The 25607-nt window shown below is 44.7% G+C and overlaps 1 protein-coding gene across 5 annotated transcripts in view; it reads left to right on the top strand.

Moving 5' to 3' along the window:
- Positions 1 to 7568: 7568 nt before the first annotated feature.
- The window catches only part of SYTL2 (synaptotagmin like 2), a 63255-nt gene continuing 45216 nt past the window's right edge, over positions 7569 to 25607 (top strand). For 3 of the 5 annotated variants that reach the window (XM_082218980.1, XM_082218972.1, XM_082218979.1), the window contains exons 1-2: positions 7569 to 7724; positions 24845 to 25234. In XM_082218980.1, the coding sequence (XP_082075106.1) occupies positions 25134 to 25234 (101 nt within the window). In that variant the 5' untranslated portion in view covers positions 7569 to 7724; positions 24845 to 25133. The remainder of the gene's footprint in view (positions 7725 to 24844; positions 25235 to 25607) is intronic. The other 2 variants (XM_082218974.1, XM_082218973.1) reach the window with 1 other exon arrangement.

Below are 25607 nucleotides of genomic sequence, written 5' to 3'. Positions count from 1 at the left end.
TTCTTGTCACATCTCAAATGAGAGTCTTGAGGCGGGGGGATGAAAGTCAATGGCCAGAGTATCAACAGATAGGTAGCCGTGTTGGTCTGCCATAGTCAAAATAAAAAAAATTCCTTCCAGTAGCACCTTAAAGACCAACTAAGTTAGTTCTTGGTATGAGCTTTCGTGTGCATGCACACTTCTTCAGATACAGAGTATCAACAGTTAGTCAAATTACATATGCTGGGCTAGGCCTGCAAACAGATGACTCAAGCTGACTCAAGACGCTCGATTAAAGCATTTATTGACTAAAGGATGATAAATCAAACATGACAGGCACACCATTAAGAATCATGAGAACTAGAAACAGGAGAGAGGCAGGCTTTAGGACTTGTACCTGAAGGAGCATCTCCATCCCCATCGTTCTGCCCGGACGCTGAGGTCCAGTGCCGAGGGCCTTCTGACGGTTCCCTCATTGTGAGAAGCAAAGCTACAGGGAACCAGGCAGAGGGCCTTCTCGGTAGTGGCGCCCTCCCATCAGATGTCAAAGCAATAAACAACTACCTGACATTCAGAAGACATCTTAAGGCAGCCCTGTTCAGGGAAGTTTTTAATGTGTGACATTTTAGTGTATTTTTGGTCTCTGTGGAAGCCGCCCAGAGTGGCTGGGGAAACCCAGCCAGATGGGCGGGGTACAAATAAATAATAATAATAATAATAATAATAATAATAATAATAATAATATTTTTTGTTGTAGCATTCGTATTGGGAGCTTTGCCTGTTCCAGGCCTCAGGATCGGACCCATTTTAACTAAATGGAGAAACATTATTTCAGGCCTGATTTCTTTCTTTCCCATTGTGAATGCGAGTACCTCAGCTTCACTTCCTCCACCCCCATCCTGCTCACATCATTAAGATGTCCCGAACATTATGACTGACCATTAAGGCAAGCCACCCAACAGCACTGTTATCAAAGCAAACCATTTGCGAAGCACTTGCGTCTTGCAGAAACCCTGAACATATAGCTGAAATAGGAGTTCCTTCAAACGACCCAGTTTCCTTGAAACCTGAATTTTGCTAAATCTGAACTGCTAGGAGACTTCGGTCTTACAGGACCTTAGTTGCAGTAGAAAGTCATTTGTGTAACACCAGCTAAACCTGAGTTGCTAAACAGCTCAGAGAAAAACTTTAACCCTCCCTGAGTTGGGCCCAACACTCTACAAATCCCCCCTCCCCATACTACCTATATCAACCTCTGGATTTAGAAAAGCATTTATACGCCGCTTAAAATATAAAATATCTGTAAGCGCTGTACAGAAAATTAAAAAACACAAATATTATAAAGATATACAGACACCCCCTACACTTATGTGGGGGTTACATTCCAGCCCCCTCCATGCAATAGCGAAAATCTCGGAAGTGAGGAGCACCCTCTAAACGCCCCTTTTTGCTGTTCTTCAGCTCTCTTTCCAATCCAGACAAAAATATCTAGAGTTGGATCTCTGGAGCTGGCTGGAGGCTGCAGGATGTGCAGGAAAGCAGCTGCTTCTGCTGCGCTGCCCCAAGTGCCAGCCGTTAGGCAGGGAGGCCGAGCAGCCCTTCTACATCTATGGCCTCTTCTGGGCTTTCTGTGCCCTTACTGATGGGCTCTGGGGTCTCCTCACAAGCCACAAGGACTCTTCAGCTGTTTCCCACCATTTTCTGGTATGATTCAATTAATTTGTTTCCCAGCACCACGCGTATATGCGGTTGTGTGTGAGTCGATCGCACATAAGTGCCTGTACAGTTGTACCTTGGTTGTCGAACTTAATCTGTTCCGGGAGTCCATTCGACTCCTGAAATGGTTCAAAAACCAAGGTTCGGCTTCCGATTGGCTGCAGAAGCTTCCTGCACTCAATTGGAAGCCGTGTAAGCAGCATCGGACATTCAGCTTCCAAAAAAACGTTGGCAAACCGGAACACTCACTTCCGGGTTTGCGGCGTTTGGGAGCCAAAACATCCGAGTACCAAGGCGTTTGACAACCAAGGTACGACTGTACAATAAAAGCATCACTGCAGACTACTAAGAATAGCAATCAGAAGCGAAATAAAACATTCTAACATAGAAAAGGTATGTCTCAACTGCAATAATCAAGGAAAGCCTTGGGGTGGAAAGGTGTGTCTTTAAAAAAATGACCGAAGCAGTTAAACCAATGGTAATAACAGAGGCGGCATCATACTAAGCGGTGTTTTAGCAAATTTGCTCACTCCTCACTTTGATTTTGGGGAACTGTCCCTAAATAAGTAAGGACAGCTAATGGCTCGACATGAGGGGATATAGCAAGAGATGCTTATCCTGTTTCAGAGATAAAAAGTGGGGAAACGGTTTTGCTTATCTCTGCTGCTAAAGCCTGGGGTGGGAGGCAGATGGCAGCCCTAGCTTCATGCAAACTTCCATGGAGTGTTACAAGTTTTATTACTGCAGCCTTCCAACGGTGCTTCGTTCACAGGCAGAATGACCATCTTAAATTGTGTGATCAAACTTTTAAAAAGTCAGTTTTGGTTTCGTTCAAATGCTCTGGGGCAGGAGAGGTAGGGGAGGGCGTGGCAAGTTTTGTTGCAGCTCATCGAGCAATCGTGCATGCTTTTCACACTCACTGAGCAATCGTGCATGCTTTTCACACTCATTGAGCAATCATGCATGCTTTTCACATTGAGCACCAAAATGGTAGGAATACCTTTGCTTATACATTACAGCATATGTATCCATGTTTGTTAACTGAAGTGGTTAAACTTAAAAAAAACCCAAAACCTTAAGACTGAGTTTTAGCACACATGAAAAACTTAAAACAAATCCTTCTTTCCTGATGTATAGCCTTTGGACTATAAGGTAACCTAAACAGAAAACTATTTTTAGAAAGATTTTTCTTCCAAAAGGATTTTATTTTTAAAATCCGATTTAAATGAGAAAAAAAAAATCCAATTTAAATGAGAAAAGAAATCCGATTTAAATAAAAAAATATGCTTTTTTATTTTTTTAAAAAAATCTTTGATTTTTATCCACCCTGATGTAGGATGAATGCTGAGTGTCATATAACTACCTTTATAAAATCAGGAGGTGGGGAGCGGGGAGCTCAATGAAGGCCAGATATAATCTAACCTCCGCATAAACAGGTTGTCTGGAGGGGCCTACAGCCCACATTCCCTGCTGTGCTTGCTTTCTGAATGCAAGGTTGTTGTTTTTTAATGTAGGGGAGCGCTGAAAAATTCCACCTCCATCTGCAGCCTGAAAACATAACAGCTGATTTTATGTATGCAACAACAGCAGCAAGAATACTTATTGCAAAGTATTGGAAGACACAAGATCTACCCACCCTGGAAGAATGGCAGATGAAGGTGATTGACTACATGGAATTGGCAGAAATGACTGGCAGAATCCGAGACCAGGGAGAAGAGTCGGTGAAAGAAGACTGGAAGAAATTCAAAGACTACTTACAGAAACATTGTAAAATTAATGAATGTTAGAAGGATGTTGGATAGAAACTAAGCGGTTTCCAGCTGTAATGCTTTAAGAGATATGAAAAAAAGAGGTTTTACAAATGGGTAAAAGTTTAATGGTAAGGATTTGCTGAACTAACAAATCGAACTGGAATACTAAGGAGGGAGGTATGAGGAGGTCCGAGGAAATAAGTGTATGGAAGTTATGTTATTGAAAATTAATGTGTGTTTTTAACTGTTTTTTATTTTGTATGTTTATTTTTTTCTTGTTATATCTTAAAAACTTTTAATAAATATCTTTAAAAAAGAAAAGAAAACATAACAGCTGATTGTACCATGTGTTTTTTTAAGAATGGCACTTCAGGACCACAATCCTTTTACACACATACAACAGGTCTCCATCTGCTGGTGGGAAGCATTTGAAACTTTCCCTAACAATGCTGGGAGAGGAGAAAGCTTCTTCCCGCTGCTGCCCAACCAGCGTTTATCTCCTAGCTGAAAATATTCCCGCTTGGTCAAAAACAACCACATATTCTTCCTATCTGCTGCATGCTGCCCTTTCTGCTCAGAATACTGACACAACCACATTCCATCGTCCCAAGTCAGGCCGGAGAAAGAAAGGCAATTAGCCTCTTCTAAAACAAACAGAAATCAGCTTAACTTCCTTCTTCCAGTTTATGCAAACCCTCAAATATATCAACACCCTGGTTTCTACTTTAGCACAAGAATTATGCATCTTCACTGTGATGGACACCCCCAGATTTGGAGCTAATATTGGTTCAGCTGCTCCGAGGACCCTAATTCCCAACGTCTAGTTTGTAAAAAAAAATATGAAGTGTCAGTACAGTGGTACCTCTGGTTGCAAACGGGATCCGTTTCGGAGGCCCGTTCGCAACATGAAAAGAGCGCAACCCGCAGCAGCGCGCCTGCGCATGCACAGGTTGCGATTCACCGCTTCTGCACATGCGTGTGACATCATTTTGCACTTCTGCACTTGCACGAGCAGTGAAACCTGGAAGTAACCCTTTCCGGTACTTCTGGGTCATCGCAGGATGTAACCTGAAAGAACGTAACATGAAACGGACGTAACATGAGGCATGACTGTACTCAGGAAAGATGCCCTGGTGTGATTAGGGTTGCAACCAGTGTGATTTTTCTAGAAAAAGAGGCGCTGTAACTCACCGTGAACACCTCCCTTGTTCTCTTATAATGGCAATGGCACCCATCTGAGAGGTGCCAGAACTGTTCTGAGTTCTGACAAGTTCTGGCTGAAAAATAAAACCCTGGTTGCAACTTTTTTTAAAAAAGGATTCCTGTATTTTTTCACATGGCAGAAAGCTGAATTTTGGTTATTGGTACACATGTAATCCCAGACTTCAGCACAGAGGAAGCCAAATCACACATGAGATTGAAGGCTGAACAGAGAGAGCTTACATTCCCCCTTGGCACACTTGAATAACTGAACTAATAAGAGGGGATGTCCTCTTGTGGAGCAGGAATTGGTTAAGTAGCAGCAAACAGAGAGCAGGAATAAATGGACAGTTCTACAAAGAGATGTTGGACGTGCAGAAAGGTGAAATAATATTGGGAAATGATTTATAATGAGCTGAAAAAAATGTTTAAATTTACCTTCCCCCCCAAACCCTTTTTGTTGGGAATAACCCAGACAGAAATTCCTAGGTGCCAGAAAAGTTTTTGTATGTGTGCAAGAACAGCCGCTGAGTGTTTTGTTGCAGCCCACCCCCAAAGGAAGGGAGTGATGTCCCTGAGGAGATTTCACCCCTCCCATATCCAAGAATCTGCTGATGTTCTCTGCTGATTCTCCAGAGAGGAGGGGGCGGTTTCTTCTCTCTACTTATTCCGCTCCAGCCTCACATCAGAGAGAGAGAGAGACACTGAATGTTAGAGAGAGATCGTGTGTATAGATAAGGTTGCTGCTAAGAGCAGCTGCAGACACTCAGTGCAGTTCAGCATTTTCGTTTAGACCTCATTTAGCTCTGTACATAGTTGTGTATTATAGTTGTAGATAGAATAAAGAAGATATGATACAGAGCTGCTCTCTGAGTCGTTTATGCTCTGCTGTACTCTGCTGTACGACTGTCTTCTTGTTGGAGTGAATCCGGTGCTCACAACTCTAAGCTCACAGCACTTTGACCAGTTCCTGTGCAGAAGGTGGTCTCTGGAAGTGCTACCCAGCTCGCCTCTAGCCCAGTCGGGGCTGAAGTGTATGAGTCCAGTTGGTGGCACTGGCTTAAGGGCGATGCTGACAGTCCCTTGTAAAAGAGGATTGGCAACTTAAGATGTTAATATACAGGTTCAACTTACAGAATAAGAGACAAAGAAGATATATTTAAAGAAGAGTGGAAAATGCTGATTGAATGTATGGAAAATAATTGTGCACAGCTGAAAACGCTGGCAGTGTTAAAATAAATTCAAGAGAGGGAAAATGATATTTGATCGATGTAAACGTGGAAAATTGATTTGAATGGCTATAATAAAATATTGGTTGTTGGGAAGTCATTGGATGTTTAATTTGATATGTAGAAAAATGAAAACTCAATAAAAATATACATATATATACGTATGTATGTATATTTATATGTGTGTGTACAGTGGTACCTCTAGTTACGAACTTAATTCGTTCTGGAGGTCCGTTCTTAACCTGAAACTTTTCTTAACCTGAGGTACCACTTTAGCTAATGGGGCCTCCCGCTGCCGCCGGTGCACAATTTCTGTTCTCATCCTGAGGTAAAGTTCTTAACCTGAGGTACTACTTCCAGGTTAGCGGAGTCTGTAACCTGAAGTGTTTGTAACCCAAGGTACCACTCTGTGTGTGTTTGTGTGTGTGTGTATATAAACGTCGCACAGACACCCCGACTCTTACACGGGAAGACACCCGAAGACACCAAAACCTGCATTCCTATACCCGTGAAAATCTACGAAAGCATATATATATATATATATATGCTTTCGTAGATTTTCACGGGTACAGGAATGCAGGTTTTGGTGTCTTCGGGTGTCTTCCCGTGTAAGAGTCGGAGTGTCTGTGCGACGTTTCGACGAGTGAGACCTCGTCGAAACGTCGCACAGACACTCCGACTCTTACACGGGAAGACACCCGAAGACACCAAAACCTGCATATATATATATATATATACACACACACACATATACATACATACACACACACTATATATATATATAGAGAGAGAGAGTATAAACACCAACAACTGGGAAACACTGGCCTGCGACTGCTCCAGTTGGAAAGCAGCCTTTACCAAAGGTGTCATGGGCTTTTAAGATGCTCAAACGCAGGATGCAAGGCAGAAACGTGCTAAGAGGAAGGCACGCTTGGCAAATCCTCACTGTGATCAGCTCTCGCGTGGAAATCAATGTCCGCACTGTGGAAGGAAGTATGGATCCAGAATTGGCCTCCACAGTCATGGCCTCATTGTTAAAACCGTGTTTATGGAAGACTATCTTACTCGGCTACTAGTGATCGCCAAAGAGAGAGAGAAAATAAAAAATAAAAAGTAAAAGAAACACAAATGGAGAGATGTCAAAAGTGAAGTCTCCCAAGGATCAGTAGTAGTAGTAGTAATAATATAATTTAATTATACCCTGCCCTCCCCGGCCAAAGTTGGGCTCAGGGCAGCTAACACCAGTAAAATTACAGTAAAAACATAATGGGGGGGGGACCAATTTAAAATACAGGTTAAAATGCAATTTAAAATGCAGTCACATTTTAAAAGTAGCCCATAGATCAAAACCATGAGGGAAACATAAGGGTCAGGCTGAGTCCAAACCAAAAGCCAGGCGGAACAGCTATGTCTTGCAGGCCCTGCAGAAAGATGTCAGGTCCTGCAGGGCCCTAGTCTCTTGTGACAGAGCCTTCCACCAAGTCGGGGCCAGCACTGAAAAGGCCCTGGCCCTCATTGAGACCAATCAAACCACCTTGTGACCTGGGACGGGAGAGTTAAGAGGAAACAGTGAGGTGGGGGCCAGCTTGCTTGAGGGCGTTCCCGCTTTGCCTCCGAGGGCCCTCCTAGTCCCCGCTGGCCTCTCATTGGTCCAGAAGGCCCAGAAGGGCGGAGGGGGCGGCGGCGTTGCGCCTGCCGCGCAGGCAAGGGCGGGCGGCGCACCTTTCGCCTCCTTTCCCCGCGAGGCGCCCGGCTGCCCTTGGAGCTTAGCGCGCGCGCGCCCCGCGCGGCTGAAGCGTCGGAGGGCGGCTGCAGTTCGGGGCACATAAACAGAGGCAGGAAAGAGGAGGTAACGCTTTTACCCTACTCCTGCTCCTCCTCCTCCTGGGCAGCGCGAGCCTCGGAAGCTTCTGCCGCTTCTCGCTTGCTTTCGGGAGTCGCTGCTGGCCGCCTCGGAAGCGGGAAGGGAAAGCGCTCCTGAGGCGAGGCGGCGGAGACGGCGCAGGTGCGCTTCGCGGGGGGGCGTTGCTAAGGTAACGAGGAGGGGAGGGGGGGTGCACCAGCCGGGCGGCGAGATAAGACCTGGGGGGCGGGGCCGGGGGGGCGCGAAGCCCCCTCCCCACCTGGAGGGGCAGGAGAGGGATGCGCGCGCGCGCGCAATAGAATTTGGAAGATAAAAGTTCTGGTTGCCCCATTGGAACAAGAACGCCGAGTTTCTCTCTATCTCGCTCTAGGATGCTGTCAATCTTTTTTTAAAATTGTGCTCCCCCCAATAGGAACCAACTCCCCCCCAATAAAATATTTGTGACCCCCCCCCCCAAAAAGTTAACAGGCATTGCCATTCAAATGGTGTGCATGTCCCGCATTTTGTGATCCGTCATGTGGACCAGGTCTTACCTGGCCTCCCCCCCAATATTTTATTAAGGTTGGCTCCCCCCCCCAATGTTTTTAGCCACCTTGAGTCCCTGTCGGGAAAAAGGAGGGTGTGTCCGTAAATATATAGGAATAACCATAGGATGATTTACTCTGCCCTTAAGGCGTTGCTGCCAAATAGATAGGAATACTGTCTCTCTCTCTTGTAGGAATGGCATTTGGAATGCACTGGGCTTTCGGAATGGCTGTTGATACATGCTAAGGTGGATTGGAGTGCCGATTAACATTATTTTTATTTATTAAAATTTATGGTATATCCTTCCCTTCCTTCCAAAGGAGCCCAGCTTGGGCAGCAATAATCTATCTATCTATCTGGCTGTCACCAGACTATGGGTGATATTCAGTGCTAGCCTTACTCAGAGAAAGCCCATTGAAGTAAACGGATATCTAACTTAGGTTCATTAATGTCAGTGGGTCTACGCTCTTAGCTGAATGCACAGCTCTCTGTTTTTTTATTGTGGCACTTTTTGTTTTGTGCAAGTAACTCACAGGGTGAAGAACAATAGTAGCCCAGTGGGTAGAACATGAAACTCTGAATCTTAGGCTTGTGGGTTCAAGCCCCACATTGCAGGGGGTTGGACTAGATGACCCTTGGGCCCCTTCCAAGATTCTATGATGGTGTGGAAAGCTTCCAGCCAAGAGTGCTTAGGACTGTAGCAAGTTCTCCAGCAAAGGACAGAGAGAAGAGGGCATTGGCGTTTGCAGTGGATCAATATCTTGCATCTAAACCTCAAAGCTGGGTTTGTCAAAATTTCCGCCTGAGGGAGTAAGGAAACAGGAAAGCAGTAATAAACATTTTAAGCTAAGCTAGTGGCTCTGGAATACATGCCAGCTCTTGGTTTACTTCCCGCAAAACGAGAGTCGGGTGTATTAAAGCAAACTTTTCAAAGCCTCAAAGCAAAATCATGCCCATTGCTTTTTCCTGGGGCTGATCCAGGTGTTTTTGTCACATGGAATTCATTGTTGTTTCCAGCGTGTTGTGGAGCAGCTAGACATATTTAGCCTAAGGTAGCATTTCTGCTGGTGGACCTCAGAATTTTCATGGCACTTGTAAAACAGGACTATTTTGTCCTACTGGCGCATGAGATCTCTCACGCAGCTCTCTTAAAACGAGAAGGGCAGTGTGTACACCAGGTGAGCACAAGCCCATCTCCTCCCTCTGCAGGAATGTCCTGACATACAGTGAATCTTAAAAATCGACTTAATTCAGATCTTTGGAGCGTGTGCGCTCCTGTTCACCAATGCTGGGAGTAGGAACATAGTACGCCTCTGAATCAGACCATTCTTCCATCTAGCTTAGCTTTGTTGCTACTCTGGCTCTGGTTGGCCTGTGGCCAACCCAAAGGGTTTTGCTGCCTTAGGCAAAGGACAGTTCCACCTGCTGAAATCAGTTGGACTGGGCACATGAACCTTACCTTATGCATTGGGATAACGTCATGCATTTAAGGGCAGCCTAGGAGAGTACAGGACAGATTGTGTGGCATACTCTGTACACCCAGGCAGCTGTCTCCTTCTACCAAATGATAGGGCTGGCCTTGTCTTCAGGGTTTCAAACCAAAGTTTTCCCTGGGAGAAACTGGAGATTGATTCCTGGGACTTTCTGCATGCAAAGCTTTCCGTTCCTTTAACTTTTGAGAATGAGGTGGAGGGGGACTTGTATGAGAAAACACAGGTGAGCAGATTATCTTTTCTACAGCAACTAGTACAGGACAGTGGTACCTCGGTTTACAAACTTAATCCGTTCTGAAGGTCTGTTTTTAAACTGAAGCCATTCTTAAACCGAGGTGCGCTTTCCCTAATGAGGCTTCCCGCTGCCTTCCACCATTCAGCTTCCGTTCATAGACGGAGGTATAGTTCGCTAACCAGAACACTACTTCTGGTTTTGCGGAGTTTGTATACCAAATAGTTCTTAAACAGGGCTGTTCTTAAACTGAGGTACCACTGCAGTAGATACTTTTCTAGTAGTATTTCTCAAACTTTATTCTCCAGCTGTTGTTAAACTACTACTCCCATCACTGGACCTGCTAGCTAAGGATGATGGGAATTGTAATCCAATAACAGCTGAGGACCCAAGTCTGAGAAACACTGCTAGGGTAGGGGTGTGGAACATGCACGTTTCCAGGTGCTATGCAGCGTTAGAAACTCAAATATATATAATCTAATCGCCAAATGGCGCCTTAGACCTGGGTTACAGTCTCCACAATGGGATGTCTAGGCACCTTTTTTGTTTTTTGCAGTGGACTTTATTATTATTATTATTCATTTGATTTCTACACTGCTTTATATTATAAAGATCAAATCTGTTATAACACATAAAAACATAGAAATGAAACGACCCAGAATAAAACAAATTCAAGCCTCAAATGACAAGTTTGGAGATCCTTCTCTAAGTGACATTTTGCTTTCCCCAGTTGCCAACCAGGCATCCTGAGATCTCCACATGGTTGCAATTGGACCTGGACCAGTCGCAAAATGCGCCTGACGCCTGGCCAGTTTTGAACAGCGTGCTGGAGTACACCTGCCCTTTACCCGGGCTGTGTGGTTGGAGTTGATAGGAGTTGTAGCCCTGTAGGATACGGAGGGCCACAGGTTTGCCACCCATTGCCAAGTTTATATTGCTGATTAATACAGAATAGTTGGAACCTTTGAGTTCTGTCTTCTTGGTTCCTAACATAGATTTTTATTTTTTCTACTTTCAAAAAAGGTGGATTTGCAGTTGTCTTTCTCTCTCTCTCTCTCCCCCCCCCCGGAATAAACATGAATGTGGCAGTTCCGAGTTACTGCCCTGCTAGGGTGTCTGGCTTAATTTGCAGATAAAAAGTAAATTTAGGAACAGAGGAAGACGCCCTATACTGAGTCTGGTCCATCTATCTACACTGACTGTTAGCATTTCTCCAGCGTTTGTCTTTCCCAGCTTGCTGTGTGTTCATGCTTTTGTGTGGAAGCATCTGTGGAAAACTTGGGCTACCGTGTGAAGCAAGCATGGGGAAGCTGCCTCCCCCTGCCAGCCATTGCTGGGCTACAGCTTCCATCATACTTGACCTATGGCTGCGCTAGTTGGGGCTAATGGGTTCTAAAGGCAAGTCTTCAGGTGCTTATCTCAGAGGCTGAAAGCATTAATGGCCATGTATTCTGCCCTTGCAGTCTGCATGCACTTGAAGCTTCAGCTTGCATTGGTTTCCCCATTGTCGCACGGCTTATGGCGATACTGGCAGCACTGGTCACGCCTGTGTATTCTGCACACCAGCTTCCTTGTGCTTGTAAAGGTGTATCCTTGGGCAAAGATACCTGCCCTTTCCAGGGAAATATTTGCACACCTGACCCGTGTGTCCAACTTGGGAGGGTGTTGGCGGCTTTCGTGCATGTGTATCATGAGTTTGCATGTTCTGAGCACTGTGCCCTTTTTTCAGTTTTTTTGTTTTTTTACCTTCTTGAGAGTCTCTGTAAAAATTCGAATTGCACAACTTGCCCTGTTCTCGTGCCCCAGTTAAAGGAAAAATACAAATGTTAAAAACAACCTTATGAAGAATTCTTCTGAGTTCATAACCTACTTGCAGCATCAGGAATTATTTTAGCCCTCCGGCAAGGAGATGAACGATGGATCTGAACGCTGCTCTGCTTGTCACAGTCTTATCTCTCTCTTTTCTCCCTACCCGACTTGTAAACGTACTGTTCCAGATTAGTAGTTAAAAAAAAAAAATAGAGGGTAGGGCAAGAGACTTTTATGACTTCTGCCTTCTATGGAAGCACATTTATAGAATGGAGATTAACCAAGAACCCGAATGGAGAGATGGAAGTCAAGGGAACCCGCTGTGCTCCACCCTCTTCTGAAGTCCCGGGAGCACATGGCAGAAATGTATCCGACTTTCCTCTTGGCAGAACTGCCATGTCTGAAGTTATTTCTGCTGTGCAGTATCAGCTATGGAACTGAAGTTCTCTGTTGTACGCCCAGAGATGAAATGATGTACGCCGCTTTGTTTTGTGTGTGTTCCTCAGGGTTAGCATGCATCTGTGGAGGGGACATTAGAAGCCCCGTCCAGCGTTATATCCTGCTGAAGGTGACATAAATGCAGGGCCGGATCAGTAGAGGCAGATGGCACCAGTTACTTCTCCTTAGCTTGGTGGACGGAGGCACCTCTCTGCCGTCAGCGCTGCCAGAGATCCTTGCATTTCAGATTGTGCCTCAGAGGGGGGTGGGGGTTCCCTGGTGCATATTGTTGTTTAGTCGTGTCTGACTCTTCGTGAGCCCATGGACCAGAGCACACCAGGCACTCCTGTCTTCCACTGACTCCCGCAGTTTGGTCAAACTCATGCTGGTAGCTTCGAGAACACTGTCCCACCATCTCGTCCTCTGTCGTCCCCTTCTCCTTGTGCCCTCCATCTTTCCCAACATCAGGGTCTTTTCCAGGGAGTCTTCTCTTCTCATGAGGTGGCCAAAGTATTGGAGCCTCAGCTTCAGGATCTGTCCTTCCAGTGACCACTCAGGGCTGATTTCCTTCAGAATGGATTGGTTTGATCTTCTTGCAGTCCATGGGACTCTCAAGAGTCTCCTCCAGCACCATAATTCAAAAGCATCAATTCTTCGGCGATCAGCCTTCTTTATGGTCCAGCTCTCACTTCCATGTGTCACTACTGGGAAAACCATAAAAATACAATTAAAAATGTGAATACTTAATGAAATGGATGTGCCAGCTCCTGTCTTCAACTGCAAATCCACAGCCACACCTGGATGAAGCTCATGGTCCACGGATCACAGTTTTAGAACTGCTTCTCTAGCCTGATGAAGCGTTTTGCAGACCCTGAAATTCTTGCACACGTTTTGGTTGGCCTAATAAAGGTGTCGCTCTGATACGGAGTTTGGATTTCCCCCCTATATACTGTATGCTGTTTGCATGATTCCCTGCCCTGCCCTTCATCCCAGTGAACTGGCTGTTTCCAGTTCGCTTGTTTTTGAGAGTGTCTCGTGGAATTGGCTGTTGCTGCAGTTTAGTGGCTAATTCATTCCGTTCTTCATTCCTGTAGCAGGGAGTCACCCACCTTCGCCCAGGCATGGTAACTTGCTATGTGGGATTCTGGTCTCTCTTAAAAGTATGCTGTGTACCTTTTCTCAGGTGTGTTTTTTTTTAAAAAAAATTCATTCTAAGCTGTAACTTGATCTGAACTGAAGGTGGTAAGAGGAAGAAGTAAGCTGAGAGAACAAGAACGTGACCCCTTTTGTTGTTCTGCTTTCACAGTCTTATTGCAGAACTCGGTGATGAAGCTTATTATGTTATCCTCCTGTGACCTAAATGGTGGAAACACATGGTTTTTGTCAGTGTTGCCACAGTAAGCTGTTAATGGTACCACTCTACAGTATTCTACTTCGGTCAGACCACAGCTGGAATACTGTGTCCAGTTCTGGGCACCACAATTTAAGAAGGATGTTGACAAGCTGGAATGTATGCAAAGGATGGCGATCAAGAGGATCAAGGGTCTGGAAACTAAGCCTTGTGAGGAACGTTTGAAGGAGCTTGGTTCCCCATCTTCTTTCTCCAAACCCTGGCAAATTTTCCTCTGGAGAGTCATGGAACCCCTCCTAAATTGTGGGGGGCAGCTGGCTTCATCATGCAAGGCTGTAGGAGGAGGAGTTGTGGATAGACTTGCTGTATTATTACACACATAATATTACCTCTCAGCAGCAAAGGTGCATTATGGGGTGCATTTGAGCAATCTGTTAAAGGTGGAACTTTGGTCATGTTAACAGAGGCATAGGCCATAATTATGGGCTGACGGAGGAAAGCAAGAATTGACTGACAACTGCTTTTGGTTTCCTTTAGCCTTTTTTTTTTTAACAAGTGTCAGCATGTATGAGGACAGATTGGTCTATAATATAGTTATGTCCTCAGCTGGTATGCGGAGACTGCATGTTGTCGCAAGACTGCAGGTTGTCGCAAGCGAAAGAATGCTCCCAGGTGGAATTATTGAGTGCTTGAATGTTAACTGATTCCTGCTTAGCACTTTCAGCTAAGGTGGATTATTTCCGTTTGTATACCTGCCAGGAAGTCACTTCTTAGTACATGCAAAAGGCCAGACTTAGGGCTTATCCACTCCTACCTTTCTCCAGCTTTTTCCAGGCACAGGTCCTCACTTTAAACCTCCATTTCTAAGCATGGTTTTTCTCAATTTGGATTGAAAATTTAGGATAGATTTTCTGTGGATTGATGTTTGTTCCGATTGAGCACTAAAGAGCGGGTTTTCGTGCTGAAAGCTCTGGGGTAAACCTCTGCCCCCCACAAAAACAACCCACACTTGGGCAAGGAGCTTTAAAGTGCAGACCTCATCATAGAGCTGGAAGGGACCCTGAGGGTCATCTAGTCCAACCCCCTGCAATGCAGGAATATGCTGCTGTCCCATACGGGGAATCAAACCTGCAACCTTGGGGTTATCAGCACCACGCTCTAACTAAAAGAGCCTAGAAAGAGGAGAGGAAAGGTAAGTGTGGATAAGCCCTTAGTTCTGTCCCTTTCACAGCTGGCACAGTCCGGAGACATTGAAAGCTTTTGCATCCCTTAAATGTTTTGCTGTTGGCTGTTTCTAATGGCTTTTGTAAAAAGGTAAAGGTACCTCTGCCCGTACGGGCCAGTCGTGTCCGACTCTAGGGTTGTGCGCCTATCTCACTTAAGAGGCCGGGGGCCAGTGCTGTCCGGAGACACTTCCGGGTCACGTGGCCAGCGTGACGAAGCTGCTCTGGCGAGCCGGCACCAGCGCAGCACACGGAAACGCCGTTTACCTTCCCACCAGAGTGGTACCTATTTATCTACTTGCACTTGACGTGCTTTCGAACTGCTAGGTGGGCAGGAGCTGGGACCGAAAGACGAGAGCTCACCCCGCCGCGGGGATTCGAACCGGCGGCCATGCAATCGGCAAGTCGTAGGTGCTGAGGTTTTACCCCCACGCCACCCGCGTCCCTTAATGGCTTTTGTAGTAAATCATAATTATAAATAGGTGTTTCCTTGGCCTCGAGTCTGAGGGTTTTAGAGAGCCTCCCATTCGCGAATCTGGATCCTTCAAGGCAGATGGGATCACCCCCCTGTCATAATGAGAATGTATAAAGGGAAGTCATACCTACTAGCTACATAAAATCTTGGGAATAAAATGGGCTGGTAATTTGTTCCCGGCCTAAAACTTGGCAATCACTGTTGGACCATGACAAACCATGCTTCTGTTTTAAAAGCATGAGAAGTACAGGGTTGGTTGGCTTTAGATAAGTCTGGAAGAGGTTGGCCTGGAGTGCATGCTTGAAATTTCTGCAAAAGAGGAAGCAGTCGCCTGCTTGTTTTAGACTCATCTTTGTCACCTTCCCAACAAAGGTCCGTATAGTTAAAGCTATGGTTTTCCCAGTAGTGATGTATGGAAGTGAGAGCTGGACCACAAGAAGGCTGATTGCTGGAGAATTGATGCTTTTGATTTATGGTGCTGGAGGAGTCTCTTGAGAGTCCCATGGACTGCAAGAAGATCAAACCTCTCCATTCTGAAGGAAATCAGCCCTGAGTGCTCACTGGAAGGACAGATCCTGAAGCTGAGGCTCCAGTACTTTGGCCACCTCATGAGAAGAGAAGACTCCCTGGAAAAGACCCTGATGTTGGGAAAGATTGAGGGCACAGGGAGAAGGGGATGACAGAGGATGAGATGGTTGGACAATGTTCTCGAAGCTACCAGCATGAGTTTGATCAAACTGCGGGAGGCAGTGGAAGACAGGAGTGCCTGGCGTGCTCTGGTCCATGGGGTCACGAAGAGTCGGACACGACTAAACGACTAAACAACAACAATTGTCCTGGGGAGAAAACGCAATGTGAGAAAATGAAACTAATAAAAGCAGTCAGGAGGGAAGGGGCAAGGAGAGGAAGAGAGAGATCTTGTTTTGAATTCTGCACGTCGTAACAGGGATGTAAATGGACAGTTTCGCCAGGTGCTACCCTGAGGTTACTCTTAGAGTCATATAATTTGTAGAGTTGAAAGGAACCACTAGGGTCATCTATTCCAACCCCCTGCAGTGCAGGAATATTTTGCCCAACGTAGCTAACCCATGGCCCTGAGATTAAAAGTCTCATGCTCTACCAACTGAGCTCTCCCAGCTGTCATAGTCCCATCTGTAACTCTTCACTGAAAATTCAGAAGTGAGAGATAAGAACCCGAGAAGAGCCTGCTAGCCCATCTAGTAAAGCTTCCTGTTCTCACAATAGCCAACCAGATGCCTATGGGAACCCCCCTGCAGGATCTGATCACAACTGCTCTCTCCCCCTCCTGCAGTTTACAGCAACTGAGATTTAACAGCACAAGCCTATATACATAGGCATGTGGAACAAAGTGCCATTGAGTTTCAATGGAGCTTACTCCCAGGTAAGTGGGTATAGGATTGCAACCTGGGCAAATGTGTGTGCTGTTGTGTGCAATGTAGCTTCAGTAAATTCAGTAAAGAGCTAGTTTGGTGAATGAGCTGGGCTAATCTCCCTTAAAAATCTGATCAAGGTGCAGAAAATAAAGAGGAGACTGCTGAAATTGTAAGAATAGTTGCTGGACAGTCAGACACACTGGCAGGATTGAGCCATAAGAACTGTAGAGTTTGGCAGAAGATCATATCATTTAATCTGTTGCTACTAGTATATTTTCTTTGAATGATAAATATTCAATGGAATATTTAATAAATGGAGGCTGAAATCCGGAAAGGTAAACAAAGGCAATTCTTCCAAAGGAGATCCCAGCCACCGTCCTTGTTGCTGGGCTCAGGTCTTGCAACACATCCCTTGACAAAGGCTCGAGGAAGGCAGAGTTGTGCCATGGCATTAAAAAACAACAACCCATATCTTTGAAGTTGACGGCCAGTTCTGGCTCATGTTCAAAACAGAGCTTCTGAGTTACACTGATAAAGAAACAGGAAATTTAGAGTCGTGATGATAGGTCTTTCACTTTCTGGAAATGTCACAATCAACAAATCTATAAAGGTACATTGGCATTTTGTAATTCCCACACTCTGTTTCTCACATGACAACGTCAACCAAATTTCATATAAGCGCAAGCAACTTGCTTGCTCTCCAGAGTCTTACAACCAACAATATAGACTGTCTCACCCTTTACAGATCTAATAGATCACTTAGCTTTGCAGGAGAGGGTGCCTTGCAGATACCATCTTATCAGGAAGTGTGTTTTGTTCTGTTGGGCGTTTTGTGTGGGGGCATATACCCTTTAGAACTCCCCCCCCCCGACTCTTACAGCTCAATCCTGCCAATGGGTCTTGCTGTCTAGTAATTGTTCTTACAATTTCAATAGTCTCTTTATTTCCTACTATTATTCACTAAGAATAATGAAAATGCCTGCATCATCCCTTCCAAAGCCTCTAGACCACTTAGAGAGCCAGTGTGGTGTAGTGGTTAAGAGCAGTAGTCTCGTTATCTGGGGAACCGTGTTCGCGTCTCCGCTCCTCCACATGCAGCTGCTGGGTGACCTTGGGCTAGTCACACTTCTTTGAAGTCTCTCAGCCCCACTCACCTCACAGAGTGTTTGTTGTGGGGGAGGAAGGGAAAGGAGAATGTTAGCCGCTTTGAGACTCCTGAAGGGGAGTGAAAGGCGGGATATCAAATCCAAACTCTTCTTCTCTTCTTCTTAACCATGCGCAAAATAGGAAAAACAGTTTCTTACAAAAACACAGGAGGATAGTGTTGGTCCATGTTGTGCTATCATTCTACAAATGGTAGAAATGTATTATTATTATTGTTTTAAATTAATTGAGGAGAACAATGTCTTGGAGAAGAGGTAGGATATAGCTGTAGTAGTAATAATAGAGATTAGCAATTGTGTTTCACTGGTCATCTGAATAATGCTAGTAAATAATAACAGGCGTCAACAGTTGCATCTGTCTAGTGTTGATTGAGGACTTGGGAAGAAGTTTTGGATCATGCCTTTATTATTAGTTGTTGTTGTTTAATTGCATTTAACAGCAGCCTTTGCAGGAAGTTGCAAAGAATGATCGTATGTCTAGATGCGTAGTCAGCCTTCACATTTATTACAATGCTCAAAGGGTGGGGTGATATTCAGTCTTCTGAACTAAATGCAGTAGCCCCCAAAGTGTATTAGGGCAGACTGACTGCTGCACATATTGACTTTCATTTAAAATAAAAGCATTCTGGGCTTCATGAACGTCTGTGCTCGTGTGTGTGTGTAATTTTGAATAATGTAATGTCAACATGGTAAAAGTTGGAAACGTGTGTGTGTTAAGACTGAATTATTATTATTTTCCAACTCCATAATTTTAAAGGCTGTTTTTCAAGGTCTGGTGCAGTTCTTAATGCCTAACAATTTCTGAGGGAAAAATACTGCAGAGCAAGCTGAACACGCTCACCAGCTATAATTTGACATCCTCTGTGTTCATGAAACTTGCATTTAAGGCCTTAATTATGTGCAGCTAAATGATGCAGATTAGTTGGTTCCAGCCCGCAATTGTGTGTTCTGGCTTGGCCCATAAGAGGCTGAAGAAGGTCCCGCCCTGGCTTAGTTAACAGTCTAGCTTTCAAAAAAGACTTCAAAATCCAATTTTAATCAAGGTGTGGAAAAAGGTTTGCAAACTTTTAGTTGTAAGGAAAAAAAAATGTGTTCCATTCGGAAGGAGCAGAGCTTTAATGTTCACAGTATTGTTACATCTCTCTTTTGGGTTTTGCATATTGAATCTTGGTTCTGCATAAACCAGGTTTCTTCCCTGTGTATATAGTTAGTTCCCAGGTCAAAAGGAAGTACTTGAGGATGTAACTTCCTGTAGAGGTGAGAGGAAGGAGGAAGCAATTGTGGGCTTGGAGGCCCATATTGGTGACATTTCAGCCCACTGTTTTGATTCAAAATGGTGGCTAGCATCCAAAGTCTGCCATCCCCATGTCAGAAACATGCATGTCAAGTTTGGTGACAATCTTTCAAGAGGCAACCAAACCTATGCCCCCCATAAAACAGGCAAAGTCACGCCGAAATGATATTTCAAACTGCCATCTTGAATCATAATGGTGTTCAGCATCCGAATGTTGACAGAGATCACTGCCCCCACCTCAGGAACCCTTGTGCTAAGTTTGACAATGATCTATTGAGAGACAGCCAAACCTAGAGAACAAACGGACAAACCATTTTCCAAAATATGAAGTTGGTGACCTGGTGTGAAGGGAGGATAAGAAATACAATTAACAAGGATAGATTAATAATGTGCTATATTGTTTCTCTATTTCACCTGTAAAAATTGCAAAGTGGTTTACAAATGAAATCATCTAGATTTTGAATGGCTAGTTGAAAAGTAGCTTATTGTGGTTACAAGGAATGCTTCATAAATAGGTTGGAAGCCCAGGGCTTTCCCCTCAAAAGTGTGAAGATGTCTCTGCGTTCCTCAGGTTTCATCTGTATAGTTTCCTTGTCTCCATTCTACCTGAGATCCTGTTAACTGAAGTTCCCAAAGAGTGAACATGGAACCTTCTGAGTGCAACAAAACGTGCTCTGTCGCTCTGTCATCCTCTCTAGAGTAATGTTTAGGCTTACCCAGACATCTTCAGGAGAAGAAGAGGCTAAAGACTAAACCCTACACAAATCCAGAGTGGAGTCCCTAAGATGGTTGGATGACACCTTGTACGCCTCCTTCCAGCAACTCCTGTAGTTGAGCTGGTGCCAAATGTATTGCTCTGCTTTCCTTTGGACAACATTAGTGAGGGTCTTGTTGTCTGGGCAGCCTGGAACCTCCATACACACTGCCCAGGCTTGCGCCCCAGAGAGGTCCCTTCAGTGCTGCTACTGCAGCAAAAACACTGCAGGAGGCAGCAGTTACGAGTTACCGGTCTCTGCAGCCACAGCAGGTGCTGTGATTCTCCAGTAGTTTGAGTTCACCCACAGAGACACACTCCATTATCTTTTGAGATAGCTGGATGCTAACAAGTGGTATTTCAACATCCCGATTTGGCAGCCACTTGCTTGCTCTAAGCGAGACCCTTCAGTCTCTTAGGCTGCCCAACATTTTGTGGCAGAGGAGAGCACACAAAGAACTTTCCTTGCAATGAGAAATTCTTAAGAAGATTAGACCTAAGTCCTTTAATGTGAGGTGCAGCTGAAAGCCAGGAATGAACTGGTGCTCTGCTTCTGCGTAAAAGTTAAAACGGTAATTACTGGAATGACTTCTGTTTAGCACCTTGCATGTGACAGAAGGTTGCCTACTCAGAAGGCTTAAGTAGAAAATTTGGCAGGTAAAAACAACAGTGGGAGTTCTGATAGCGAAAGATCAGTGATGGGATTTAATGGAGATAAGAGAGGGAGGGTTGAATGGTAGTCTTTATAACCTTTCTAGCAAAGTACGAGAGATTCAATATAAAGAAATATTATCTGCATATTCTGGAGAAAATTCAAAGGGAGCAGAGGGAGAGGTTGTGGCCACTGGGGCAAAATCCCTATAATAGTTTGTGGGAAAGCTGTTTTTGGCACTCCCCTTGTCTTTTGCTTTCCATCATTCCTTCTTGCTAGCTCACACTTCATTGCACAAACCCAGACGTCCAATTAAACCCCTTGCAACGTGGATTTTAAAATGTGGTTTCTAGCGTGGATTACTCCAGGACACCCGTGGAATGCTAATGTCAAGTTTCGTTACCAACCCTGGAAGTTTAATGTGAAATGCTTATGAATGCCTCTGGACCCGGGACTGTCCTTCTGACTTGCTCACAAGTCATAGTCTTAATCCCTTGGAGTTATCTGAGGTTGTGGCTGTACTTTGGTTGAAAGTTTTAACCCATTGCTGTGTGATAGCATTGCCAGAAGAGCAGAAAATGCTAATAGGACTGTAACAAAAAGTGCCTTTTTGATCCAGAAGTCTTCAATCAGTGATTTAAGGCTTAGGATTCCCCCTTTCCTTTTAACTGAGTATCTGTTAAGGATGAAAAAAGCCATGTTGCTAGTTGTTGCTTATGGCTCTCTTGTCTGGTCTCAATCTCCCTTCCAAGTCTGGCTGCCCCAGATGCAAACTCGGCAGGAAAAGTTGAACCAGACTGTTCCAGGCTAGTGGTGGTGGTGAGCTTCTCTGCTTGTTGCTTTTGGAGACTTTCCAGGTCATTTCAACATTTGGTGAGGGAGAAAAGAAGCAATCTGGCTGCTGGCTACCTGATTCTACTTGCCACGGCATTAGCTTGAACTCAAGCCACAAGAGTGGAAATGTGATAAATTGGTTCATTCTTCAGTGGGAAAAAATGAGGCCCATGACAAGTTTTTGCCAGCAGAAGTGGGCTTGATTATGCTTGCGCTGCTGCTCTGAGGATAGAAGCAGATTTGATTGCAGGCACAAGCCAGGGATATCTACCGAAAAGCCTCAGCAAAAGCCTCCATGATAGATGGCCATCCAACCTCCAACAAAGGAGAGCCCACAACCTCCCAAGGGAGACCGTTACACTGTCCAACAGCTCTTAACTGTCAGAAAGTTTTTTTCTGTATGTTTAGTCAGACTCTCCATTCTTGTAACTTGAAAGCATTGGTTCAAGTCCTGTTTTCCAGAGCAGGAGAAAACAAACTTCTTCCTTCTTCCATGTGACAGCCCTTGAGATAATTGAAGATGGCTATCATATCTCCTCTCAGTCTCCTCTTTTCCAGGCTAAGCATACCCAGCTCCTCCTAAAGCTTGGTTTCCAGAGCCTTGATCATCTTTGGTCGCCCTCCTCAGCACACGTTCCAGCTTGTCAACATCCTTCTTAGTTTTTTTTGCCCAGAACTGGACACAGTATTCCAGGTTTGGTTTGACCAAGGCAGAATAGAGTGGTGCTATGACTTCCCTTGATCTGGACACTAGACTTCTGTTGATGAAGCCTAGAATAGCCTTAGCTTCCCATCTCTGATCCAGCCTTTTCAGTATCACCTTCCTGTTGTTGTTTAATAAGCAGGTCTGTTTTAAAAGCCTTCAGTACCATTTGCACCATTCCCAGAGGAAACCCCCGTAGAAAATCAGCGAAGCAGAAGTACTATCTTATTAACTCTTACTTGGCATGCTTACCATGGTGTGCATTTGGATATGTTGAGAGTGTGAGCTGGCAAGCCCCTGGCAAAAATCTCAGGCTTTCCATGAACTTGTGGCTGAACCTTGGCAAGCCATTGTCTCTCTCAAACATCTGTGAAATGGGCGTAATAGTCATGGTCTACCTTTTCAGGGTTGTTGTGAGGATTGCTAGAATAGCGTTCAGCGCTTTTTCGGTGTTCAGACCCCTTCATGTTAAAATAATTATTACGTGGGAGGCAGTTCTGTGTTGAAATGAACATGTTCAACATGTGTCTGCACCAAAGATGGGGAACCCATGGTGCACAGATGTTGAACTCCCATCTTCACCAAACCAGCAAAAACCAGTGGCCAGGCATGATGGGAGACGTAGCCCAATAATATCTGGAAACATATTTATACGATTTAAACTTACTTAATGGTGCTTTGTTTTTATATATCTTGTACACTAACCTGGCATTCTTTGCAACGAAAGGTGGTCTGAAACAACAGCAAATCATTTAAATAGTGATCTCTATATTGGCAAACTCTATTTCAAAGCATTCCTAAGCTAGTTAAAAATATCTCTATGCATTATGCAAAAATGCAGCGTAAAAACATTAACACGTTGTTATAAAACAAGTACAGGCAGAGAAACAAAAATTGGGGGAAATTCCAGAGTTTTAAGAAGTAAAACAAAAAATTATTTGGGGAAGGGGAAAAAATGTATCAGGCCCAAACAGCCCCATGACAACTGAGACGACTGACCTGGGATGGGGTGGAGGGTGAGGTGGGATAGGTTGGAATATCTGCAACCCTGAACAGAAGCAGTTTCATACTGCAACATTTTTTTACAGCCCCCGCTTGTGCATGTATAGTAACTGCTATTCAGGAATTGGTACCCTGTGTGAACTTTCATCAAGTGAAGTTTTTTAAAAGCAGCTTATCAGTCTAGCCTGCAGGAGGGTGTGTTAATGTTCTTGTTTTCCTCTTAGCTAGAGCTGGTTGTCTTGTTAGAGATGTGTCTTGGGCAGCCTGGAAGGACAGGGTTGGCTTCCAGCCTGTTTATGTTGCTTCAGAGTCAGTCATTAGCTGCTGGAATTTCCCCCCTTGAGGGTGTTGGCTGTAGCAGCTTCTTAGAAGCATTTTTTTATGGATGCTGCATCAATCTGTCGTGCTTACACTGTACTGTTTTTTTTCCCTTGGAAACAACTGATTGGCTGGAGGATCATGTTCTTATTCAGTTATGGTTAGTTACCACTTTTCATGTTTTGTATGGTATCTAAAGATCTCCTCACTCCCCATGAAGGTCGAATTAATCAGTTTGCAAATCGGCTTTGGCATCATAAAACTGCAAATTATTATTGGCATGCTATAGTCACTTGTGACTAAGTGCTAAGGGCTTATCTATACAGTGGTTGTTGTTGTTGTTTAGTCGTTTTGTCGTGTCCGACTCTTCATGACCCCATGGACCAGAGCACGCCAGACACTCCTGTCTTCCACTGCCTCCCGCACTTTGATCAAACTCATGCTGGTACACTATCCAGCCATCTCGTCCTCTGTCATCCCCTTCTCCTTGTGCCCTCCATCTTTCCCAACATCAGGGGCTTTTCCAGGGAGTCTTCTCTTCTCACGAGGTGGCCAAAGTATTGGAGCCTCAGCTTCAGGATCTGTCCTTCCAGTGAGCACTCAAGGCTGATTTCCTTCAGAAATGGATAGATTTGATTTTCTTGCAGTCCATGGGACTCTCAAGAGTCTCCTCCAGCACCATAATTCAAAAGCATCCGTTCTTCGGCGATTAGCCTTCTTTATGGTCCAGCTCTCACTTCCATACATCACTACTGGGAAAACCATAGCTTTAACTATATGGGCCTTTGTTGGCAAGGTGATATCTCTGCTTTTTAAGATGCTCTGTATAGTGGTACCTTGGGTTAAGTACTTAATTCGTTCCGGAGATCCGTTCTTAACCTGAAACTGTTCTTAACCTGAAGCACCACTTTAGCTAATGGGGCTTCCCACTGCTGCCATGCTGCCGGAGCACAATTTCTGTTCTCATCCTGAAGCAAAGTTCTTAACTGGAGGTACTATTTATGGGTCTGTAACCTGAAGTGTATGTAACCCAAGGTACCACTGTACTTACCTTTTGTCCCACTCTTTTGTCCCTGCTCTGTTTCTGAGTGTTGTTGTTGCGGGGTTTTTTTGGCCTGAGCTTTCCTCTCGAAAACCTGCTCTTTAAAGCTGAATTGGAGCAAATGTCACTTTAGGTTTCCCAAAATTTGACGTTTGTTCCAATTGAGCTTTAAAGAGTGGGTTTTCGAGGGGAAAGCTCTGGAACCCCCCAAAAAGGGTGGGTGGGTGCTTGTACACCGACCTTTAAATAACAGACTGTGCCTCGAAAGAGCACAGGAAAAGTACAGTAAGTGTGGATAAGCCCTTAGTTAATAAATAATTCTCTATCCCTGCTGCCCCAAAGCTTTGCTCCCTTGGCCAAGAGGACTGGAGCTTAATACTTCCCTCTTGCTTCTTCTCCGTAGGTGATGCTCACATTGGACTCTGGAGCATGCAGTTAATCCCATGAGCTGCTGAAGCATGAAGCAAGGCTCCCCTGTAACGTACATGTGATGTGAGCAATCCAGGAATGCAGCGCCTTATCCACAGAGTCACGGTGGGAGAAGCGCATCTCCTAACAAGAAAACAGAATTCGGGAACTTTTTAAGAACTGCCGCTCGCTTCGGTGCACGGCTGCACACGCTTTTGGCGAAGGCTGCTAGGTTTCTTCTCTCTGTGTTTTAAGCAAAACGATTTCAATACAAAAATAGCAAGATGATCGACTTGAGCTTCCTTACGGATGAGGAGCAGGAGGCGATCCTCAAGGTGCTTCAGCGGGATTCAGACCTGAAGAGAGCTGAAGAGGAGCGGGTCAGGTAAGAGCCAGGAATTCCTTCATACTTGGACAAGTAGTTCAGTGAGAGTGAATGAGTGTGTAAGAGAGCAACCTGCTAAGTCTTCACCCCCTTCTGGATTTGCTCTGGCTTACTGCCACTAGTGAAGAGTTTTTCTTTCTTTCTTTCCGTTTTGAAATAAATTTTATTTGGTTTTACAAGTATAAAATTATAACAATGCAAAATACATATCCATATTTGGAGATTCCTCTGAATCTCTGGACTTCCCGCCTTCCCCTCCATGGGTCCTACTGTCAACCTTTTCAACTACATATTATTCAGTAATCCATATTTTATGTCACTCCATTTTATCCATAATATTTGCTGCGCAACAAGTGTTATTGCAATCCTGCTA

The sequence above is a fragment of the Podarcis vaucheri genome (genome assembly GCF_965113315.1).
Source record: "Podarcis vaucheri genome assembly, chromosome: 4".
In the NCBI taxonomy this organism is placed as follows: Eukaryota; Metazoa; Chordata; class Lepidosauria; order Squamata; family Lacertidae; genus Podarcis; species Podarcis vaucheri.
This window is presented reverse-complemented; position numbering and strand designations above follow the sequence as displayed.